The sequence below is a fragment of the Desmodus rotundus genome, chromosome 2, assembly GCF_022682495.2.
Source record: "Desmodus rotundus isolate HL8 chromosome 2, HLdesRot8A.1, whole genome shotgun sequence".
NCBI lineage: Eukaryota > Metazoa > Chordata > Mammalia > Chiroptera > Phyllostomidae > Desmodus > Desmodus rotundus.
The window spans coordinates 58,876,325-58,901,434 of record NC_071388.1 but is presented as its reverse complement, the minus strand read 5'-3'; the positions used below and the strand labels follow the sequence as shown (position 1 = coordinate 58,901,434).

Sequence of the window (25,110 nt, the reverse complement as noted above, 5' to 3'; positions counted from 1 at the left end):
ATGGTCTTCTAATTAATATAGTACACAGACATTTATAAACTACACAGACATACAAATTTGTAAGCAACTAATACATTCTGAAATGTTAGGAATAAAACTATATTCTAAATAGCTTCATTTAAACTTTCCCTTTTCCCTTAAATTTTTCTTTTTATATTCATGCTTCCCACTAATTTTTCACTAAATTCCATTAAGTCCTAGATTTAAATATGGCCAAAGATAAAACAACAATATTGAGATAGGTATCAACAAAATAGCTGAGCTTTATCAGAGTCTAAGCTACCTAAAGCTATTCTCCAAAAGACAATTTATGCACCCAAGGCAAACATGGGAAAAGTTAAAATCAAATTTTCGGTTCTTCATGGTTGACCTGACAGGTACACGGGAACAGCCAAGGCTTGAGGACAAAAGGTCTAAGTGCCAAAACGTTAACTGTCACTAGTGGAATGTCCGTCAGCTGAAGAAGACCGTAGACACACTCAGCAGTATGTTCAGCTTACAGAAGTTAACAAGTTTGAGCTGGTACAAATCAAGTTAACAAGGTTTTAGCCCTAGTCAAAGATAACAAAATGTTATTACACCTGAATAATAGTAACCTGTAAGTAACTTCCCAGCTTAAATTGTTTTTATTCACTCTTGCCACTATACGAACTTAGGTTAACAGCTCTTCAGTCTTAATTAAAAAGATAAGCCATTTTAATCAATTTTCTGCAGACTAACTTCTTGTCAGCCAGAGATTACAGTATATTCCATGCATTTAACAAATACTCAATGACAAAGTATACGGTTGTGCTAAGTGTTTGGTGGACCCAATGTTGAATTATTTCATAACTCTTCCATAAATCCCTTTACTTCCACTAACAAATTTGGACCTACCAATTCTATTCCTATATGGAGGCCAAAGTATGTGATGACTGTTGCTATATGACTATTTTTCTACATTATGGTCCTATTTCTGCTAAATTACTCTCACAGTCTTTTTAGAACTCTTACAAGATATTAAATTCACTGAATAACTTTTTTCCAATTCTGTTACTCAAACACAGTAAAATTATGATACACTAGCTGAGTTAAATTAGACAAGTGACGTCCATTCACCTAGCACTGCTGCAGGTGAAGAGGTTCAACTACATTTGCTTTAGTGAGGTGGGCATCAACGGTAAATTACCTATTACTGTGTGTGAATCTGAAGTGTGTCCCTCATGAAATTATCTGTAAGTCAAAACAAAAATTCAAGCAGATGACTATTAAATGTAATGTGAACAGGTACGCTGGGCAATAAATTCAAAGTTTTTATTTAATTTATATCCACTTAAGTTTTTTATTGAGTTGAGTATAAAGGCCCAGTTAATTCATTAGATTGGTCAAGGCAAGACACCTGAACTATAACAGGATTTAAAAAGTAGTTGGTCTTTTAGTAGTTCTCTGGTAATCACACACACCCGCACACACATACACACAAATTGGTAGAGTACTCTGCATATAGGATTTCTGACCCCCATAATCTTGTATAATGCACTGTTCACAATCTGCAGTATTTTGAAATCTATATAAATTGGACATGACCAAATTAGAGATGTCTGATAAACTCTTAGAAAGTATTTGAGAACTATATTCCCAAAAAGATCAGTTCTAAACTATAAAAAAGGAAAATTCATATAAAATCACAACAGATTTAACAGACATCTTTGGGGGAAAAAACCAAATTCTAACTCATTTTGCTGCATTTTCAAATATGACTAAGGAAATAAAGGTACAAGAAATAATGTTTACATTTTAAAAAAACTATGAACTGAGTGGATTTGGGGGAGAAAAAATAACTATACAGTATTATTGCACTCCACTAATGTGCAGAATTCCAAAATGTGCCAGCACTGAAAAACTGTCTTGCATTGAGGTTTTCCAAGAGGTACAACGAGCCTGCAAGAAAGTATCTGGTCTGTACTAACAGTTTGCTGTCTTCAGTACAGGCCTTCATAATGTCAGTCACGCTGCTCTTGCAAAAATCCCTTAATGTCTGAAAGACACAGAAAAGAGAATATTTTATTTCAAACTTCACTCCTGTAAAATCAATTCTTGATCAGAGAGGATGTGAGAACATCTCTGCTTATCAAAAGTTAACATTTCTCTCTCTCTGTTTATTTTATTGGTTTACAAATTGTCTATCTTGAGCATGTTAAAAGAATTTGCATACCCTTAGGAACTAGTTATTTGAAGGTAAAAAGAGAATTTTATATATATATATATATATATATACCTATATATATATATAATATATATTTGTCTATATATATATAGATATATATAAAGATATATATCTATATATATATATATAGACAAACATCCTAGTATTATAAGATATCGATTCTGGCCATTAGAAGTTTGTAGTTAAAAATGATGTTACAAGCCCAATTATTAAGCCTTGAAGATAACAGTACAACTTCATTTTGGCAGACCCAAACTCTCTTGATCTCTTCTAAACTTTAATGAAGAAAACATCCATCTGATAATCCCAAGTTGGAAACTCAAGTGGTAATATATGTAGTATCTAGTATTTTGCTGACTTGTGATGAGAATTAACTGGTATCTATACATAGTTCTTATATTGTTAAACTACTTACAAAAGAGTTTTCAGTGCTGATGGGTGGGGCTATGAGCGATGATGTGGAATTGAATCCATATGCACATTGAGCTTCATTTCATTGTCAAGAATTTGAACAAGCTGTTGCATGGATGGAAGGTGACCAGATTCCAGCTTAGACCACACAGGTACATCTATAAAAATAAATGGTACCAGCACCCCCAATTAAAGACGATTCTGTAATGAACATTCTTTTCACAAATATTTATTGTCTATGTATACACCTATGGATATGAAAGTGAGCAAAAGGATTAACCTTGCTCTTATGGAGTTTACACTCGAGTAGGGGAATACAAAAAGAACTATACAAATAGCTACAAAATCACAATTGTGTACTAAAAATTAAAACTGGAAGATTCTATGAGAGGGAGATGAGAGAGGCTGGAAAGGCATCGTTGCACTTACTATTATTAAAAGTGAGAGATTAGCTCTGGCCAGGTAGCTCAGTTGGTTAGAGCATTGTCCCAATATGCCAAGGTTGTGGGTTCTATCCCCGGTCAGGGCACATATAAGAATCAATGAATGAATGCATAAATAAGTAGAACGACAAACTGACATTTCTCTCTCTCTCCCCCTACCCTGTCCCTCCATCTAAAAAGAAATCAATAAAATATATTTAAAAATTTAAATATAAAAATGAGATTATATAATTAAAAGTTAAGAGATAGCTGAAATATAGAAGAGTGGTATGAGGGAGGCTGGAGAAGTAGGCAGGGACTAGATCAGGGGTCAGTGAACTGTAAAAGGACAGACAGTAGTAAACATTTTCATTTTGAATAGATATACAATCTGTCACAGCTACTCAACTCTCATGGTAGCCTGAAAGTAGCAACACACAACACACAAATGAAGGGGCATGGCTGTGCTCCAATAACACTTTATTTACAAACAGGCAGCACGGGACAGGGGCCTCAGGTCAGGGTTTGCTGATCCCTAGGACATGCAGGGCCTTTGGGCCATGTTAAATGTTCTGGTCTTTGAGAACAAAATAAACACATTTAATAAATTTAAGGCAGTGAAACAAGAAGATGAAATGTGCACTTTACATATTTTTCTTTCTCTTATCCTCACCTAAGGGCTCACTTACTGATTTTAGAGAGAGCAGAAGGGGGCGTGGTGGAGGGGGGAGAAACATCAATTCAAGAAAAAAAACTTTGATCCGCTGCCTCCTGTAAGTGCCTGGAATGGGGACCAAACCCACAACCTAGGTACGTGCTTTGACCAGGAATCGAACCCGCGACCCTTTGGATTACAGGACGATGCTCCAACCAGCAGAGTGCCATACTGGCCAGGGCTGAAATATGCATTTTTTAAAAATTACTCTGTTTGGAGCATGTGTCAGCAAATTTTTTTTGTGAGAAGCCAGACAGTAAATATTTTAGGCTTTGTGGGGAAGAGGCAAAATAACAATATAGGTACTTACACAACTAGAGGAATAAATATAAATTTCCAAAAGTTTTTCATTGATGAAACTCAAAGCTTTAAGTATAGACACTAAAATTTGAATTTCATATGTAATTTCTATGTATCACAAAATACTGATATTTTTAACAATTAAAAAGTGTAAAAACTATTGTTATCTCATAGATCATGTTTGCTAACCTTTAGTTTAAAGAATGTATTAAAGGGTAACGAGACAATTATAGCTTAGAGTAGAGTGGCGCCAATGACAATAAAGAGTAGATTTTTGAAAAATGCAAAAGATGGAACTGAGACGACTTAGTAATCCGTCAGGTATAAAGAGTAAGGGAGAAAGTGATGTCACCCTAGGTTGCTAACATGGGTAACTGGGTAGAATGATAACGGTGCCATTAAATAAACGAGAAATGCCAGGTAAGGAGCAAACTGGAGTATACAAGAATTACAGGGAGCAGAGGTAATGAACAGTCTGGGAGCAGGAGTTAGTCAGTAGGAGATTCCCAGGTATAGCACCTAGAAGACAGATCTAGAGCTCTCTAGAACTATACATTCAGGGGTCATCATACAGATGTTTTTTAAAGCCATGAGAATAGATGAAGACCATATAAAGAGATAATTTAGTATATTATGAGAAACAGAAAAGCCTGATGCTCATTATAAGTCACTTAAAATTTATCACAGAATGCAAATTATTCAGAACCCACCATTCAAAGTTATCTCAAATGCACCTGTTGACATACACTGGTTCTCAATCATGTTGCTCAAGAAGAAAACCATCATACATGCATAGACCTAAAAGAAAATATAATTAAGTATATACGCAAAGTAATCCTGAAATCAAAACAACATGACAACTTAAGACACAGTAACCTTTAAATAGCCTCGTTTTATTTGGTAATTGCTCTTTTTAGTTCTACTTTAAAAGTTTCTAGACAAACTATTACTGCTGTTTCATATGTTCAATAATATACACAGAAAAAGAAAAATGCAACATTAATTCAGTTCTATACATGCTGGAGAACTTACACATGATACTCATGAAATAGAGATAGAATTTCTAGAGATCTCTTAATAGCCTTAGCAAGTTTAATGAAAGAATGCCAGAATAAGAAGGGTTCATTTTACTATTCTTACAATATAATGAACGAGTTCACAAGAGACTACTGACGCAACAATCAGCAACTCCACGTATTCAATACAACCTGTCCACGTTCCAAACAAGTCATTTTAAGTCAAACTGTGAAATATGCATTTGGTCTTCCTCCCAGTTTCTGGCACAGAGCACCTAAAATCCTTAGAATTTCCTAAGTGATGGTAATGGATAAGGTGTCTTGTCTTTTGTTAGTGACATGATTTTTGAACCATACCTAATGATGTGGCTGCTTGCCAGGAAAGCCAGCCATATGATTAGAGTGTGGACAATTTCTGTTTCAAGCAAGGGAAGAGGAGATAGAGGTCAAATTCATTGCCAATGATTTAATCAATCATGCTTATATAATGAAATCTCCACGAAAATCCCAAAAGGACTGGGACTGAAGAGCTTCCAGGTTGGTGAACCTTTATATAAAGATGCAAGGAGAATGGTATACTTGGAGAGCACATGAAAGCTCCCTTCCCACATACCTTGCCCCGTGCATCTCTTTCATCTGGCTGTTTGTGAGTTATATCCTTTTATAATCAACCAGTAATCTAATAAGTCAAGTATTTCTTTTGAGTTCTTCTTGTGAGCCACTCTAACAAATTAAACAAACCCAGGGAGAAGGCTGTGGGAACCTCCAGTCTGTAGCCAGTTTATTAAAAGCACAAGTAACAGCTTGGGCTTCCAACTGGCATCTGAATTGTGTGTGTGTGTGTGTGTGTGTGTGTGTGTATGGTTGTGGTGGTGGGTGGGTGTCTTGTAGGACTGAATTCTTAACAGGTGGAATCTGATGCTATCTCCAGGTAGATAAGCGCAAGAATTGAGATGAATTCTCAGACACCCTGTTGATGTCCAGTAATTGTTGGTGTGGTGGGAACCCTCCTATAGACAGACACACGTGTGTGCGTGCACACACACACACACACACAAATTGGGCCCAGGAACTCAAAAGACAAACTAAGGGAAGAAGGAGGTTAGAAAGCACTGGCATATTAAATTACATTCATTCACCTTTGAAGGCAAATCTATATCCTCCCAAAAAAAGACTAGAAGCTCCCCGATGGACAGTGCAGTTTTAACGAAATGACCTGACTAAAAGTAGGATGTAGTAAGGATGTCAACTCACAGAAATATGTTTAAGAAAAATAAATCAAAATGCCCAAAGTGATGAGAAAGGGCTTTCCCTGTCCACCTTCCCCTTGAGCTAGGTGGGTTTTGATTTCATAGAGGTTACCCTAGCATTTTGGAATAAAAGTCTACCTTCAGGGGAACAGTATACAAGTGAATGTCATATAAGCTACATTTTCAAGTTCATTCCTATTCCACAGTAGATCAACAATTTTATATATCTATAGAAGTAATATGCATTAAAGATATTTTGAAGGCAATAAATATAAAAAACATTATCAATAAGTACTTAACTTCCCATTCTTAATCCTACGCAAATCAGTTTTGTTAGTAACAGGGTAGAGATACATTTCAATTAGAGGTAGTACCACCTGAGGATGTTTATCTAAAGAAGCCTTGCCTGTTATGAGAAATAAGTGGTTCCCTAAGAAAAAGTACAGCTAATGTAGGAGTCAGCCAGAGGTAGTCTCAGCCCAGGAGGACAAGGCCATAGGACTCCAAAAGATAATGCTTCTTAGAAGGAAATCATCTCATCACCTCATCTAAATAAAAATTAGTCCCATTTCTTACAGCAGAAAGGAAGACCCTCCAAAAAAGATGATTTTAAGTAAAACAGATGAAAAAGAGTATGCTATACAGCAAAGACCCTACCAAAAAAAAAAAAATAGCACAAGACTCTTATGTATGTATTGACTGTTTCAGGTAATTTGCTCAACAGATTTACCATGAACAGGGTCAAAGGACAAATAATATAAACAGAGTGTGTGTGTATGTTTTGATAAGAACAATTTAAATCCTGTTTTTAATATGAATAAACCCATTAATATCCATATCAGTTGGTATAAAAGACCTACATTATGTATATATTATGTTTTGCTAGATATGATCAGGCCTAATTACAATATATAATCAAAATCAGGTATTAAATTATTTTGTGACCAGGTTCTATTAAAGTAACATATCCCTATCCTTCAAATAATAAAAAGTAAAACCTAACCATTCTTAAAGAAATATGAAAACTAATGCTCTTTAAAGAAATACGAAAACCAAAGGAGGATAAGTGCCTTGCCCAGAGATAAAAAGTGGTTTAAGTTAAAAAAAAAAAAGTATGTGATCAGGTGAACCAGCAACAAGTACTTTAAAAAAATTCACTGAAATGTGTTCGCTGACAGCCTAAAAACTTAAGAGCTGCCAAAGCTATTGAGTTACATACCTTATTTTCTTGGCCCCACTGCCAGATGCTAGGAGCTTGCATGCCAAAGAAAGCAAAAGGATCCTTGCCAACAATTATCAGGCCTATTAATACTAGTTTGAAGACTGACAGGAAAGATGCTATGTGTCTGTCAAAAGAAAAGAAAAATTCATCAGAAGCCACAATTTCTCATTTACTTCAAAATGTCATAACTCAAGTACATGTGTATAGATATTTGCCAGACACCAAATCTAAGTTATAACTGGTGAAAAAGATAGTAATTAGTTTATTGTACAGTTTTAAAATAAAAATATTTTATATCTATTAAATCAATTAGAAATTAACTTAAAGGATTATATACAAGAGTACATGGCATTGGCCTTTAAAAAATACTATTAACAGTACAGAATTCTACACCATTGACTATAAAAATTCTGGAGTTTACAGTCGATTGCCACAATAACAATTACAGAAAAAAAACCCCACATCTTTTGAAGGAATGTCATCTAGAAAATAAATCTCTTTCCCTTTTTACAGAAAAATTCTTCTGTATTTGCTATTTATGAAACAGTGGTCTCTGTATGTTATTACCACCAGTGAGGAAATCATCATAACCAAGGAAGGTTAATTAAACTAATTCACAAAAGTTTGTAAAGTCAAAATCTTTTCAAGTTACTAAAATTTACTTACCTATATATTGGTTGAGGGAGGTAATTCTCTCCTTCAATGCGGATGTCTGGGTACCGCTGGCTAATAACCCGCATGTACTCCTCAAACACCCGCCTATACCCTCAGGAAACACTGCAGAAAAACAAAAATGCTTCCTGTAAGTGGCTGAGAATATGCCTAGATTTCTTCCACAGTTAGACAAAGCCTAAAAATTACTGAGATTAAAAGTGTTTCTCAAGAACAGTCACAAATTAATAATGACTGAGCTGGATGATGGGTGTGCGCAGGTTTTTTCCCACAAACTTCACATTTGTAAGTTACCTTACCCTCAAGCAAATCCTTTCATTAGAATATTAGACTTTATTGATTTGGGTTATTGTTGGACAACAGCAAATACCTACTCATAAATGTCAATGTATTTTGAATTTACAAATCAATTTCCCTTTTTAAAAAAATCAATGACTACATAAACACTGAAATGAAAACAACTCTTATTCATCTGAAATAGGGACTTCCAAAACTGGGGCACTAGAAGCTTAAAAAAATACCAAGGCATTAGACATGAAACTCTACTTCTTATTCCCACTCTGCCCTCACTGGGCAAACATACCTGCTCAATCACAGTAAGAGGAACTTAAATAACTTCTCTATGCCTTCTAACTCTAAAATTTGATGCTACTTTGCAAAGGAAAACAAAGACTGGAAAGATAATTTTCAGTAATATGACAGTAAATCCGCACCATTACTCCAGAAATTAAGTCAACAGCACCCGATCATTTTCATTAAAATCTCTGAACAGCTAGATTATGCATATATGATGTATGTTGCCCCAAAAAGGGGGAAATGCCATCAGAGTGCATATGAGGGAAAAAAAGTACACTGTCAAAGCAATTGAAGAAGATGCAAATAAAAAGATATCTCATGTTCATGAATCAGAAGAATTAATATTGTCCATACTATTTGAGGCAATCTACAGTTCCACGCAATCCTTACCAAAATTCCAATGGCATTTTTCGCAGAAATATAACAATCCTAAAATTTTTATGAGACCACAAAAAGATCCTCATATAGCCAAAACATTCTTAAAAAAAAAAAAAACCAACAAAGCTGGAGGAATCATATTGGGTTGACCAAAAAGTCCATGTGTTTTTTTCCATAAAAATAAAAGACACATTTTTCATTTTCACTAATAACTTTATTGATTTGGATATTTTGAGTATGTTGGCTATCTTCTGAGTGGTATAATGTTGACTGTCCTCAATTAATGTCTCACTTTGATTGCATTCAACATCAACTGGTCTACCCAAACGTGGAGCATCATCCTGTGAGAAATCTCCAGCAGGAAACTATGCAAACCACTTCTGACACTTTCCATCAGTCAGAGCACCTTCTCTTTACACTGCACAAATCTTTCTTTGCATTTCAGTTGTGTTTTTACCTCTGTTAAAATAATAAAGCATAATACACCAAATATGTTGCTTACTTTCTTCCATCTTCAATATTAAGATGGCTTCACAAAAATTCAATTTTGAGTAAGCTTTTTTAAATGCATGTTGATATGACAGCTGTCACACTACAATCTAACAAAACTGTTCTGAATGAAGTTAAAGACAACTAAGCACTACTAAAGTCATCTCACAGAAAAAAAAAACAAAAACTTTCTGACCAACTCAATACTTACCGATATCAAACTGTAATAGGGTACTGAGCTAGAAGGCCCCTAAAATAGAGAAAATCCCCACAGCTATCACTTGGGGGATGAAGGATGGGAGAAGCAGAATAGGCCACTGAGAGTTACTTTGCATGTCTAAAGAACTTGGCCAATGTTTTAGTAATGTTAAAAGCTGTGCCTGCTGGAGCAAGGGAAATGGGCCCTGGCTCTAACCTGCAAAGCTATATAGCTGGAGGGGCTTGCGGTACAGGTGAAAGCAGCATGGAGTCTAGGTCACTGGGCCAAGCTTGCCCCGACTAATGGCAGCCCCGAAAGGCAGAAGAAACCAGAGTGCTGGCAGATATAATCCAGTGTGGAAAGAGTCGGAAATGAGGTTACGGAGAGAGATCAGCGCAGGGATTTAAACCCAGGTGTGACAGCCATATTGTAGCTTAACCATGCTATTTGGGAGCACAGAGGGGGCTCTCTTGACCACGCAGCTTAGGAAGAAGCAGAAAAGCAGGACGTAGCAGCCACGCTCACTCTTGACCATGTGGTTTGAAAGGATGCAGAAGGATTCCCCAGCCCACCATGAGGATGCAGTTCTGGATTAAAAGCAGGGGCCTGGTTGAGCACAGCCCACTGGAGGAAGCCAGAATACAGATGGCAACCTGCCCAGCTAAACTACAGATTTCTATTTCTTTTCCTGAGAGACAGTACCTTTAACTGGTCTGGTTTGGTAAGGGGGCACAGGACTGTGTGTTTGTGGGTTTCTTTGTTTCTAAACGAAGTGAGATTTAACAGCAGAATTCTGCCACTATTCTAAACCTGTATAACTTTGGAATAAATAGTTCCTTTCCTTTTTACCAAACTCTGGCATTGAGGGCCACAGTTCTAATTGGCAGTGAGCAAAAAGAACCCAGAGTAACAGAACCCAAGGGGTTCTGTAACAAAACTATATTACAAAGCTATAGTAATCAAGAGTATGGTATTTGCATAAAAAGACACATAGATCAATGGGATAGGATAGAGGGCCAACAAATAAACCCCTGTATATATGGTCAATTAATTTTTAAGACAAAGGAGCCAAGAACATAGAATAGGGAAAGGACAGTCTCTTCAACAAATGATGTTGGGAAAACTAGACAGCCACATGCAAAGAATGAAACTGGACCACTATCTTACATCATACACAAAAATCAACGCAACGTGGATTAAAGACTTGAATGTAAGACCTGAAACCTTAAAATTATTAAAAGAAAACATAGGGAAAGGTATCAAAATCAAAAATATTAAAGTGGGACTCCATCAAACTAAAAAGCTCCTGCACAGCAAAGGAAACCATCAACGAAATGTAAAGGCAACCTACAGGAATAGCATTTGCAAATTATCTATAAGGAGTTAATATCCAAAATACATTAGGATCATAAAACTCAATGACCAAAAATTAATAATATGTTTAAAAACTGGACAAAGGCCCTGAACAAATGGCCCACATTTACATGAGAACAGGTTCAACATCACTAATCATGAGGGAAATACATACCAAAATCACAACAAGATATCACCTCACACCTGCTAGGATGTCTATTATCAAAAAAGGTAAGTTTGGTGAGGATGTGGAGAAAAGGGAACCCTTGTGTACTATTGGTGGAAATGTAAACTGGTGCAGCCACCATGGAAAACAGTACATAGGTTCCTTAAAATATTAAAAATAGAACTACCACTTGATCTACACATGTGGGTATATGCGCATCCCACATGTGGGTATATATCTGAAAGAAATGAAATCACTATCTCAAATAAATATTTGCACCCCCACGATGACTGCAGCAGACAGTCTCATGGATACACAGAACAGACTGACAGCTGTCAGAGAGGAGAGGGCTGGTGGCTGGATAAGAAAGGTGAAGGGATTAAGCAAAGAAAAAAAAAGTAAGACTCATGGACATAGACAGCAGTTTGGTGATTGCCAGAGGGAAGCAGGGGTGGAGGGAGGTAGAAGAGGGTAAAGGGGAGATAGATGGTGATGGAAGGAGACTTGGCCTGGGGTGGTAAACACACAATACAATGTATAGATAATGTATTGTAGACCTGTATCCCCGAAACCTGTAATTTTATTAACCAATGTCACCCCAATAAATTCAATTAAAAAAAGAAATATCTGCACCCTCACATTCAATGCAGCATTATTTACAACAGCCAAGACATGGAAACAACCATGGCTCATCTACAAGAGATAAATGAATAAAGAAAACATGGTATGTATAATACAATGAATTATTCAGCCGAAAAAATGGAAATCCTGCCATTTGGAGTAACATGGATGGACCTTGACTGCATTATACTAACTGAAGTGAGTCAGAGAAACACAGCTATTGTGAGATCTTACTCTTACGTGGAATCTAACAAGCTGAAGTCATAGACACAGAGAAGACTGGTGGTGGCCAGGTGCTGCGGACAGGGAAAATGGGGAGACACTGGTCACAGGATGAAAACTTCCAGTTTTAAAATGAATAAATTCTGGGGATCAAATGTACAGCATGATGAACATTATTAACAATACTGTATACTTGAAAGTAGCTAAGGGAAGAGATATTAAATGTTCTCACTACAACAAAGGGAATTATGTGAGGTGATGGATAACCTTTTGTAGTAATCATTTCAAAACATACAGTGTATACATATATCAAATCGTTGCCTTAAATATATACAATTTCTATAGCACTTAAATACATTAAGTTCTAAGTTATGGAACACATAAATACTCAAAATAAAGCAATGAAAGTACCACTTGGTACAGAGAAAAGGATCAGCAATTATGTTATAGTAGAGTAAAACCTCAGGTAGCAGCTTTTTTTAATTTCACTGACAACAAGGAAAAACATACCAACCATCACCACCAACCAAAGAGAACAGCAGCAAGTTTATATCTGACAAGGTGAGACAGCCCAACGATTAGCAGATCTCAATGTAAGAAAACTCATTAAAAAAAAAAAAGTGAGAAATTCGTCAGTCTTTCTTCACAATTAATACTTCATACTTTCCCTACATTTAGAATAAAAATTTCACAGAAGATTTCCTCCATTAAAAGTATGAAATTATTTTGCCTTGACTGGTGTGGCTCAGTGGGTTGAGCCACAAACCAAAAGGTTCTTTTCCTAGTCAAGGCACATGCCTGGGTTGCAGGCCAGGTCCCCGGCTGGGGGTGTGTGAGAGACAATCAATCAATGTTTCTCTCACACATCCATGTTTTTTTCTCTTTCTCCCTCCCTTCCCCTCTCTCCAAAAATAAATAAATAAAATCTTTTTTAAAAAAAGTATGAAATTTTTTCAAACGCAGAGAAATCTCTATGGCTAACTACTTAAAAAACTTATAAATCTCTAGGTACCTTATCCTTACTAAACATTTAACTTATCCAATATTTTATTATTATCATTGTTAGATTCATCAAGTATTTGTATTTTGCCACAATTACTTTTTCTATAAGAAATTCTTAATCATGCTTTTATTATAAAAATAATCTAGATTACCTATATACCCAGCTATTCTGAAATCAAGAAATACCACCTGATTTCAATGCCCAAGTTTGCTCTGGTGTTTACAATGGAGCTGGTTATTTAAAATGATAGTATCTAACTTGTAATGCAGTATTTTCAGAACTAGAGACCTAGTTAATTGAGCTGAAACTTCCTTTTTTATAGATGAACAGAAAAACATGAAACTGAAAGAGATCAAGTGACTTTTCCATGGTTATATATTCATGCATCAATTATTAATTGACTCAGATATTTAGTGACTGCCTACTATGTGTCAAACAAACTCTATATTAGGCAGTGGGTATGCAGTGGTGAGTGGTGAGTGAGGGGACAGACTAGAACACAGACTTTGTGACATGAGATTCTGGGCCCCTTGCATTAGACCCCAATAGAACAATTAGATAATGCAAGAGCTACCCTTCCCTGTGTCCAGGAATTAGGTTTTCTTTGTCTACAATGCCATAATCAATTGCCCATACAGCTGGCCTCCTGGACACAGAGATCTCTGTGGTTCTTCCATGATGAGGACACAGATTCTCTATCAAGGAGATCTAAGCCTGTGGGTCCCAAGGAGTCCCTCACATTTGTTCTGAGAGTTCCAATCCTTCACTCAGGAGAGCCCCAAGAGCTCCAGCTAGAGGTGTGTCTATGTGCAGACAAACACTACTGGTCAGATTCCTCCCAGTCGCCCACTTTTCTGGTTCCTGTGCTCAGAAGCCTAATTCTATGCTCGGTTCTTTAGTCCTGTATCTTCAATGTAGTCTCAGATCTTTGCACCAAACTCCAGAAATAATCAGCCCATAACCCTGAAATCCAAGACTTTAAAACCGTACCTTTCTTATTTCTGAAAAAGAAAGCCATTTACAAGACACACAAAAAATGTATTTTAGACAAGTTTATTTACACATAAGTAAACTTTCTTCTCTGTATTTGCCTCCAGTCTTGTAAAGAAAAACCAAGGAACTTTTTTCTTATATAATTGTTTTTCTCAAAACCAGTTTTCTGTTTTGAAACAGCAATCAATACTGCTGACAGAAAATAAAACATGTGTAGTATTAAATTGAGGTGGGCAAAATGTTAAAGGCATACATACATGGTAAAGGACCAATAATCATTCCACTTCTACCACCACACCCAGCTATTCCATTCTGTCTGGGTCAGTAAATAAAACTATGACTTCTAGTATGCTTCTAACACATAAATACCTAAACATGCTAAAAATATGTCGCAGCGGCTACCCATTCTTTCTGTCCCTGGATCAAAGTCCTTAGGAAGTAAATTTAAATCTTGAAAAGCAATCTTAAATTTAAGTCCTAATCACTTTGCAAATCTCTTTCTAGTAATACAGAAATGTCTTATTTATGCAGTCAACTTTTGTAACTACTCAACTTAAAATATTTTTCACACAATACTTTTCTAAAAGAACTTGCATATAACTTATATGATCTATGTGTAATGAATAGAAAGCAAATTTAGGAAATAGAGAAAAATCCTCTGTCAATGCTAACTATTTGAAATAGATTCTGTGCTTTTTAAAGTCCATCATGTTTTCAGCCTAATTCATGGTGCCAACCACCCTGCTCTTCCCTTTTTCTGTAATACATCTGCACCTAATTACAGTCAAATAGCTTACTTATATCAAAGTTGGGCCTTCACAAATCCCAGCCTCTCACAAGCACTTAGTAAAACAGGGTGTGCCCTCCTTGGAGCATCCCACTTAAATCTCCTTTTCAAGTGAATTTTCTTTTCTTTTTTTTTTAATTTTTACTTACTGATTTTTAGAGAGGGGGGGTAAGGGAAAGAGAAAGAAATATCGATTTGATGTTCCACTTATTCATGTATTCATTGGTTGATTCTTATTATGTGCCCTGGCCAGGGATCACACCCTCAACCTTGGTGTATCAGGATGATGCTCTAACCAATGCACTACCTGACCAGAGCCCTGGTGAATTTTCTTTCTCCTAAACTCTAAGGGTCCCCAAGAGAGCAGTGGGCAGCAGCAGCTTTACCCAGGCTCACCCCATGAAACTGTCTCCAAGGCCCCCTTTCCTCTGCCTTTTCAGTGAGCCCACAGTAGCCCCGCCTTGGCTGTCTCCTTTCCTGTAACATTTCTAGAGAGTCAAAGCAGCCCACCTAGGCTCTCTCCTGTTGCTCCTTCTATCTCAGGCCCTTTCTTGTTTCACTGTCCCCAGCTTTAATAACCATACTCTCAAAAATTTTTTTAAAGAAGAACAAAATCTCAGATATTTACCATTATAAGATAAATACTTATAATTTTTTCCCATCTCCTAAAATCACCTTCCCCTTTTATTTATAATACCACAGCCTTCCAACTGTCTTCTCACCCACACATAGAATTAGATCCTTTTACCCCTTGCCATAGTTGATGTTTCAGATGAACTGGGATTTTAAAAAATGATTATCTCCACGCAGGTGAACCTTTAACACCAGAGCTGTTGTGGGTACAGAGCAGTGATAATCTTTCAAAAGGACTGAGAAGAGGAGTAAGCAGATCTTCTGAGAAGAGAGAAAAATGAAGTACATTTTACTGAGAAAAGTACAAACGTGAACCAGAAAAACAGGGGATGAAGTCTTCTTAGACTTTCCAGTTTTCTATTTTCAGCCTGTTTTGAGGCCCTGCTATACCCCTGCCTTTGGCTTCTAAAACAATTCTTTAGTATATTTTAAAATGTGTTGTTCAAACCAGTTCAAATAGATTTCTGCTGCTACTTACATCCCAATAACTTCAACTGATATTTCCCCCATGCTGCACCAAACAAATCAGGAAGCTGTTTTGTAAATACTGTAGTTTCTAATTGTCTACAACAGTGATCAGCCCAATAGCTCACTAATCACTGAAAACTGAATTTTTAAAAGTAATCTTTATTTCTCTTCATTCTCTTTAGTAGATGAAGTAGGAATACACATTTCTCTGGTACGTCACCGGCTCTAAATGTTCTAAGCAATGAATTCAGGTGCTCTATAAAACACACAAGGAACAAGATATTAAAGGAGTTAACAATAAACTAACCTGGTAAATGCTTTTTAAAAAAATTACAAATAGGAGTGCTCACATACAACAAACATGTATTATTTTTTATGGCTAGAAAGCTATTTGCATTTTTTAAAGCTGAAAATCACAATAAAGTTTCAAAGGCTTATTTTACTAAATCCTCATAATAGCTTTAAAGACCACACAAATAATAAATTATAATAATAAGCACTTATAAATGGTAGGATGTACACTCTGCTAGCTGTTTTTAACTGATTATCTGACTCCAGCTTTCCTCATTTTCTGTGCTTTTCCCTCCTCCATGCTGAGTAAGGCTTCATTTGCACATACTCTCCCCTTAGCTTATAAAGCTCTTCCCTGTATCTCCTGGTTGAGGTTCCCCATACCTTTCAAGATTTTATTTCCTTCTCTGCAAAGCCTTCCAACCCCCCTGAATAGGCAATCTTTCTGTCTTCTGGATTTTTAAAGTCCTCATTATGCCCTGTTTCAGAACACTCAGAACAGAATATTTTACTGTATGTCTGTCTCTTCCAGCAAACATCTGGTTTTCAAATATTACTGTAAAAAAACAAATTCATAATTTCCTAGAAAGTGGACAAAAGAGGGGGGAAAAGTGGCATGAAAAAAAAGGGCCTAAAAATGGGGACTTGATTATCAGCAGCTCCTGATAAAACCTATGTGGAAGACTTCTTCCTCACCGATCCCAGGCCACTCCAGTCAATGTAAGAAGGTCTGTAAGGTCAATGTAAGAGGTATACGAGATCTGTCAGGAAAACAGCCAGCCAAAGAGAGTGGACTGGAATGCACACGTATTCACTGCACTAGTCACTGGGGGCGGTAGACACCACTGAGTGAGCACAGGTACTGTGGTGGCTGTGGCATTCAAAATGACAGCAAGTAGAGCACCGAACCTGCACCAAATTTTGCATTAAGCTTGAAAAGTCCTCCACGGAAACAAGGATGATTCAGAAGTCCACAGCTACGGGCAACTGCTGACTGGCCGCTTCATCATGACAATGTGCCTGCTCACGCAACCAGGCCCATGCAGTCTGTCTTGGCCAAACATTAAATCACCCAGGTGACTCAGCCCCCCTACAACCCAGATTTGGCACCCTGAAACTTCTGGCTTTTCCCAAAACTAAAATCACCTTTGAAAGTGCAGAGATTTCAGACCTTCAGTGAGATTCAGGAAAGTACGACAGGGCAGTTGATGGCAATTGCGAGAACTGTGTGAGGTCTCAAGGTGCCTACTTTGAAGGGGACTGAGGTGTCATTGTCCTATGTACAATATTTCTTATATCTTCTTCAATAAATCTCTATTTTTCATATTACATGGCTGAAACCTTCTGGACAGACCCCATACACATAAAACCAAGACTTCCTTTTTGGAAAGCAGGGAAGGTGACTAGTAGAGGAACCAGAGAGCTCTAACAACTCTCAAGTGACAAAAACAGAAATGAAACACATATGCACGCTTTCACTTTTTTCCTTTAAGCTTCCTACCAGTACACAATAGAATTGTATACTAGAAGTAATTGGAATGCAACCAACATCCTGATTTTACAGATGAACAAGTTGTAAGCTACAGAAATTATTTTCCTGAAAGTCATTCAAAAGATAAGAGGCAGATCAAGTAAGATCCTGGGACTCCCAACTGCTATCCAGTAAATGCACAATTTCCCAGTAACTATCCTAATTCAAAATTTATGAGGTTATATTAGTATTTCTAAATGATGTATTCAATTTGAATTCTACCACTTACTGTAATGACAAACTATAGGTAAACAAATTTCAATTTTCTGTAATAGATTAAAATCTTTAAACATATTACCTACATCTAAAAGCTTTGAACTAAAATACTTTGTTCATTATTAAGTAGAAACTATTACATAGTATTCAATTACATGCTGCAGTTACTTGTTGTTTAATATGGTTAGACAAAACGGCATTAAAATTCCACGTAAACATTACAGAACTTTAAAAATCTAATGTAGTGGTAGTTGGAGTAGCCATCGTTTTCTTTGTTCTCTCTTAACACTGTATTACTCTACTATCTGGATGAACTTATTACTCATTATTTCACTGATTCCAAGTACTTTCCCTCTATTTAGCATCTTTTTAAAACATAAGGATTTATCTTATAATCATTAGTGTGTCACAGTTTAAATGGCAGTATTTTTTTCTTCTGGGTAGTATACAAAATAATGGTGTATTTTACATATCTTAAGTTTGGTGAGACACAGAAACGGTTATTTAAGTTTTTAGTTTCAGTTACTGTAGCTATATGGGAGAAATGAAAATTGTTTGGTAGGATTTTCCCCTGGCTACTGTGTTTTTAGTCTTAAAAATTCAGGATTACTCCCTTGCCCTGCCCCACCCGGCCAAAACCCCATAAAATCTGTCTCCTTTATCATTCCAGTGAATGGTACAGCATTGCTCCAGAATTCAGGAGTCATCTTTGACACTTCTCTCCTCCTCAAATATGTAATCCATCATCAAGAACTGCCAAGTTTATCTCCTGAAGATCTCTATCCCCTTTACTCTCTACTTCTACTACCATCTTTCTATTCCAAGCTCCATCGTCTCTTTCCTGGGCAATTCCAACAGTTCCCCTAGAGATTCTCCCCACATCTACTCTTTGGCCCCTGGAACGCCTTGTCCACAGAGATCCTAGCTGATCTTCCCTTAACACGGCCTGCCAAACAGTCCAGGGCCCACGCCACCTTGGCCTCCTTAAGAAATCATGTTCTCTCTCACAAGGCCACTAAACATGTTATTCCCATTGCTTGAAAGCTCTATCTAAATAAATTTTACTCTTCAAATATCAGTTCAAAGTTCATTTCCTCATGGAAACCTTCTATGGTCCCCTGACTAGGCCTCTCTCATGCCACATAACTTTCCTTTACAGTATTTAACAGAACTGTAATTTAACTGTTTTGTCCACAGATTAATGACTGCTTTCCACTTTGCCCGTAACACCTATGACAGCACCGAACTGAATTCCCAGCACCAAACAAAGTGCCTGCACAGAGCAGATGCTCAAATATTTGTTGAACATGCAACTGTTACGTCTACAGTAACTAACATGATCTCTACAACTCACAATTGCTCAGCTTTCTTCAATTCAGCATTTTACTATCTTGACCAATATCAACATCCAAATCAGTCTTTATTTTCTTGCCTCCATACCACAAAAACAAAAGCTGAGCTGGTGTAAATTTAAATGAATTTAAATCTTTTCTTTTAGTAGAAGTAGCTTCATTTATGTATTAAAACTCCACTTGTAATTTGGTTGTCCTAAAAATACAGCAGTGGGTTCTTAAATTACCAAACATCGGAAAGCTCTGCTATATTCTGCTTATGTTGTAAAATCTTTATTTTATCTACTATTCTTAGTAAATCAATTGTCACATGTTCAAATAACTATTAACTGCAGAGTTTAAACTGCAATAACTAATTAAATACTATAGGTCTGATTACATGTTAAATCACATATGTGGGGAAATTAAAGCATGCATACGAACCATGCCAAACAGTACCTGTCAGAATACATTTACACATAAAAATAACAAGAAAGGAAAATGTAAGAATAGAACTTTAAGTTCTGATTAGAGAACTTCCTTTTTTATGTTCAATGTTTAAACATCCAAATAAACAGGATAAACTTTTTCCCCAAATATGAAATCAGCATCCTCAAACTTACCCAATTGGATTGCTCAATCAACTGACATAATAAACCAACACTCAGGTATGTAAAGTAACACTATGCCATTTTTGTAGGCTTCATGAGGAGCCATATCTGTCCTGTTCACCATAGTATCTTTAGTCCCTGGCACAAGTATTGAATGAATATTTTTACACAAACATAGAATAATCAAGTTTGTTTTAAGCTATTTTGCACACCTGATCCCTCTCCCTTCAATTCCATTTGTGTGTTGTTACTCATTTTTTCTATTAGCAATTACAAAAGAGGTACAATATCAGATGATCTATTAAGCTACAGTAGTCATAAGAAATATAAAATAAGGGTCCAAAGTAATTGAAAGAAAGTAAAAATAGTACTGTCTTTGTAAACAGTGGTAATTAATGAAAAACTGCATTTTACAGCACTCAGATTTCAAATAGAATTAAAAGAATTTTCACATATTTATCCTCAATTTTCTTAGCTTCCTCTCCATTCCCAATCTTGCAAATAAATGTCCAAGAATTTCTACCAAAACCAGAAACCCAGTATTTATCTTACTGCATACAAATTAATTTCTGCAGGGAAAAAGTAACAAACAAGCTAAATTTACCTGTATTTGGTAGGGCTGTTAATAAAGTTATTTCTCATCTGCAGATTAAAAAGAGAAAGAAAGCCCTGGCTGACGTGGCTCAGTGGATTGAGTGGCGGCCTGTGAACCAAAGGGTTCCCGGTTCTATTCCCAGTCTAAGGCACATGCCTGGGCTACAGGCCAGGTCCCCAGTAGGGGGCGCATGAGAGGCAACCACACATTGATGTTTCTCTCCCTCTGTCCCTCCCTCCCCTTCCCTCTAAAAATAAATAAATAAATAAAACCTTTTTAAAAATGAAAAAGAAAAACTAAAGCACTTCTGTACATACTGCCATGCTCCCTGACTAAAAAAGAAAATTCTTACTGGGCTTTTGGGACAAGTGTGTTGAGAGAGAGAGAGAGAGAGAGAGAGAGAGAGAGAGAGAGAGAGAGAGAGAGAATAGGAAGAGGAAGAGGAAGAGGAAGAGGAAGAGGAGAGAGAAAGGGAAGATAGAGAAGGGGGGGGAAGAGAGGGAAGGGGGAGAGAGAGAGAAAGAAAGAGGGAGGGAGGGAAGGAGGAAGAAAAAGAAACAAAAACTAAGGATTAAAAGTTCAACTGCCATACAGTACTTAGGATTTTTTTTTTAAGTTAATTTTGAAGGACTAAATGCTCTTCCCTACATTTGTTTTACACATTTTAAATACTTTGTTATGAATACCCTTAGTGGAAGGTACACATGTTATTGTTACAAGTATTCCAATGTAAGCAACTATAAGAGTATTTTGTGAAAACCACATGTGAAGCCAAGAGATACAAACGTAGAAAATAAAAACATTACAAAATGTGGAGATTGCAATCTTTTTTAAACTACTTGAATCCAAAAGTATCACATTTTAAGAATATTACAGTATTTATAAGTTCCTAATATGACTTCCAGCTTCTTATTTAAAAATAAATTAAAATGGTCAAGCCTATCTCCCATTTGCAGTATAATATGAAAGATGATATATGTCAGGTATATATCATAGTAAACAGTACAGAGAGCTTTTTTTAATCACAAAAATCTCAAGGTTTTTAGTTTTTACTCAAAAAATGAAGTCTCACCATCTTATTTTCTGACTCTTAAAGGTCTCTTACTGCTTTTTTTAATTGCTTAGTCTTTAAAGATTAAGCAAAAAGCTAGTTTAATAAGTATAAAGTCTAAACTTTTAGTACCCTTACGTTAATACATGAAGCTTGAAAAAGCTGATTTTAAATGCATTCTGGCCAACACCAATATTCCAAAGTATCAGTACTCCAATGATTTACTAATCTGATCATTCTTTCTTTAAAAAAAAAGTCACCTTTTGCAATACATAATCTAATTTCTGTCATTTTGCCATGTTTATTTATTTTAAATGAGTCTTTCAAAACTTCCCCAAACCCATTTACCTTATTACAATGCATTACTGTTCTAATACTTAACTAGGTAACAACAAAATCACTTAAAGTACAAAGTCTAAAACTAATGGAATTTTCCTTTTCTATTTCTCTGAATGCGCAAGTGGAAATCTGAAAGGTAGAAAGAGACGCCAGGGCAGACAACCGCCGGGAGGTGGGTGTAGAGAGAAAAGGGGGAGACGATCCAGTTGTCTCCGAGGGAACGGTTGTCAGAAGAGCAACGGTTTTTTGCTCCTTTTTCAAACACACTTTGGAAACTGCAAACTAAGAAACAGCCTCCCCAGCCCTCTCCACGCCCTCGGGCTGTCAGGAGCCCTACTCCCTCACTCAGTCACCAGGCAGGCAGCGCCTGGAGAAAAAGGTGTCTATCACTCGCGGGGCCCCTTCAATGACCCGAATTAACCTTCACCTAGCGGGGCAGTGACTCGGCTGCCCGGCATAACCCTCGGAAAGGGGAGAGGAAAAGTGAACTGGCTGGCAAACGCTGGGGGCTCCTCCACCAAAGCTGCGCCAACTCACGCCCAGCTCCGTAGGCAGCAGGGGAAGCCATGGCATGACACCGCGGATCAGTCCTCCGCACTAACAAGTGTCCCCACGTCCTCGCCTTTCAGTATTTAACTTTCTCATGCCCTCCCTTTACTCATTCCCACCATTCTAGGAAGCAAAAAAGAAGCAAGCAGACGTGCGTGGAGGAAAAGAGGGAAGACTGGCCTTCCTGGGGAGGGACCGGGAGAAGGCAGACTGCGGAAGGCTGCTGCCGCCGTTCTTCCGGGCCGGGGAGGTCCGTCCAGCTAGGCCGTGGAGCCAGGGCCTGGCGTACCTAGAGGCACGGAGCGGAGGCGCCGCGGGGCGACCCGGGCGCAGCGCACTGACTCACCAAATCTGGAACTTGAGCAGCGGCCCCGTGGCGTACTGCATCTTTAATCTCTTGCTAGGCACACCGCCCAGGTTGGCCGAGGCATCGCTCCAGACCAAGGCCGACGCCACCACCAGGAGCAGTAGCAAAAGCCTCATCTTATCCAACCTAGTCTCTTCAACCACACTCAAACTGAGACTGCGGCCAGCCCTAGGCCGAGCATGAGCTAACCTGCTCCCTACGGCGCAGGCGCAATCCTCCAAGGTCGGGGCGGGAAGGCAGGAAAGCGCCTGCGCAGCCCCAGAGCCTGCGCATGCTCAGTGAGGAAGAATGAAATTTCGCTGTCCTGACCCACCATCTTGGGTGTGTGCAGAGAGTCTGGGGTGGGTAGAGAGAAGTACGGCAGGAGAGGAGCACCGGTGGGGTGTCAGAGTAGCCAATTAATTGTAGCTCCAGGTACGCCTGGGTTCTACATACAGTTTCATTAATTCAGACATTTATCTGCCTGAGATGCTTAGGAACACCTGCTAAACAGAATTGATCAGGTGTGTGAAAGAGAAGAGAAAGCCCAGGCCCTCATAAGCGGAATGCATAGGTCTTGGAGATGCCTTGCTGTGGACATTCATTTGATCTTACAATTTTTCTCCCTTGTGAAAGAATTTTTTAAGAAGCTCTTTGGAAATTTTCAATCATATTCAAGCACATAATAATTACATTGCCCATTAATGACCTTTAACAATTACGGGCATTCTGACTATCTTGATGGTCCACAATTCTAATTACTTCTCCCCGTGGGGGTGCAAATATCACACATCACCTCATCTCACCTATAGATGTTTAACCATGTTCTTCTAAAAAATGACTATTCTTTAAAAACAAAAACCTGACCACAATACCATTATCTCACCTTTTCAAAAGTTATTGCTCAAATATTCAGTGTTCAAATTTCTCATTTTAGTAAATACTTGTTTTCATCTTGTTCATTTATTCAAATCAGGATCAAAGTAAAATTAATCTATTGCCATTAGCTGATAGGTCTTTTGGTCCTGTCAAAGTCTTTAAGGCCAATACACCAGGAATTGAAAAGGTTTTTTTTTTATTATTCATTACAGCAAAGGAGAACACACATCTGGGAAACCAAGGGGAATGTCAGATTATTACGGTATCTGGGCTTTGACTGGATAATTTGGGAAGAGTGTTGGGGGTGGCAATGGAAAAGTCAGCCATACCTTTAAAATAAATCCTCAGTATTGATAAGTACCAGTAATTCTGGTTCACTTAGCCCAGGTATTGCACTCACGAAATGCATCAGAAATGGGTTAGAGAAAGAGTTGAATAGGAAGTTATCAATCAGAAGATTTTGACTCCTATATGTGGGGTTCCCATACATACACACGTAATTAAATTTGGTTTGTCCGCAATTCCCTTTTTTGGTCATAAATCAATTTGAAGGATGCATTAATAATCACCCTTTTGGTTGGATTAGTGTGACCTCACAGCACTAGGAAGGGTCATTCCTAGGAAGTCACAGTATATTCATCATCTTGTTGAAACAGTGAGCCATTGAGGGCAGTAATCAGGGGCTATCTGTGAGGAAGAATTTTCCCCAAAAATGGAAGAACAGGTAAACAGAAGGCACCAAGGATTTTGGCGTTCATTGGGGGGAAAAACCCCACTCTGGATCATTTCTATCCTTTGAATTGTCATGATCCAAATTTTACCATCAGTCTTATTTTTCTGTATTTGGCATTTGGTATAGTATACATAAGCCATTAAGAGAGTATTAACAATTCTTTTATACATGTAATCACAAACAGTTGAACTATATAGAAAAACCTAAGGACAAATGTAATTATTGTTATAACTAATATCATCAGCAGACAGGTAAAGACAGTCAAACAAGATGGAGTCTGAGTTCCACAGCAATCCCTAGGTATACAGGCCTTGTTGATGATGTCTTAGCCGCCTGCCGATGTCAGCGGCTTCTCATCCCAGGGGAGCCTTTGATGACCATTGTAGGTGGAGGTGAATGTCGGAGACAGGGGTAGATATCCAGTCTTGGTCAGGCCCCGGATAAAGTCCCTTCCAACAAGCTTAGAGAGACGTACTATCAAAATTCCCCAAATCTCCAGGTGGCAGTCAATGATCTTTAAAGTCCTTGTGTCCCAG

The 25,110-nt window shown here is 37.5% G+C and overlaps 1 protein-coding gene across 1 annotated transcript; it reads right to left on the bottom strand.

The window, feature by feature from the left end:
• Window positions 1–1,279: 1,279 nt before the first annotated feature.
• SELENOT (selenoprotein T) lies at window positions 1,280–23,193 on the bottom strand. Its single transcript, XM_024556294.4, has 6 exons — window positions 22,963–23,193; window positions 8,209–8,319; window positions 7,540–7,666; window positions 4,765–4,852; window positions 2,622–2,775; window positions 1,280–2,017 (listed from the first exon to the last, which is right to left on the bottom strand). The coding sequence occupies exons 1-5, from the start codon at window positions 23,097–23,099 to the stop codon at window positions 2,651–2,653; spliced, it is 588 nt and encodes a 195-aa protein (XP_024412062.2). The 5' UTR covers window positions 23,100–23,193; the 3' UTR covers window positions 1,280–2,017; window positions 2,622–2,650.
• Between the last annotated feature and the right edge of the window lie 1,917 nt (window positions 23,194–25,110).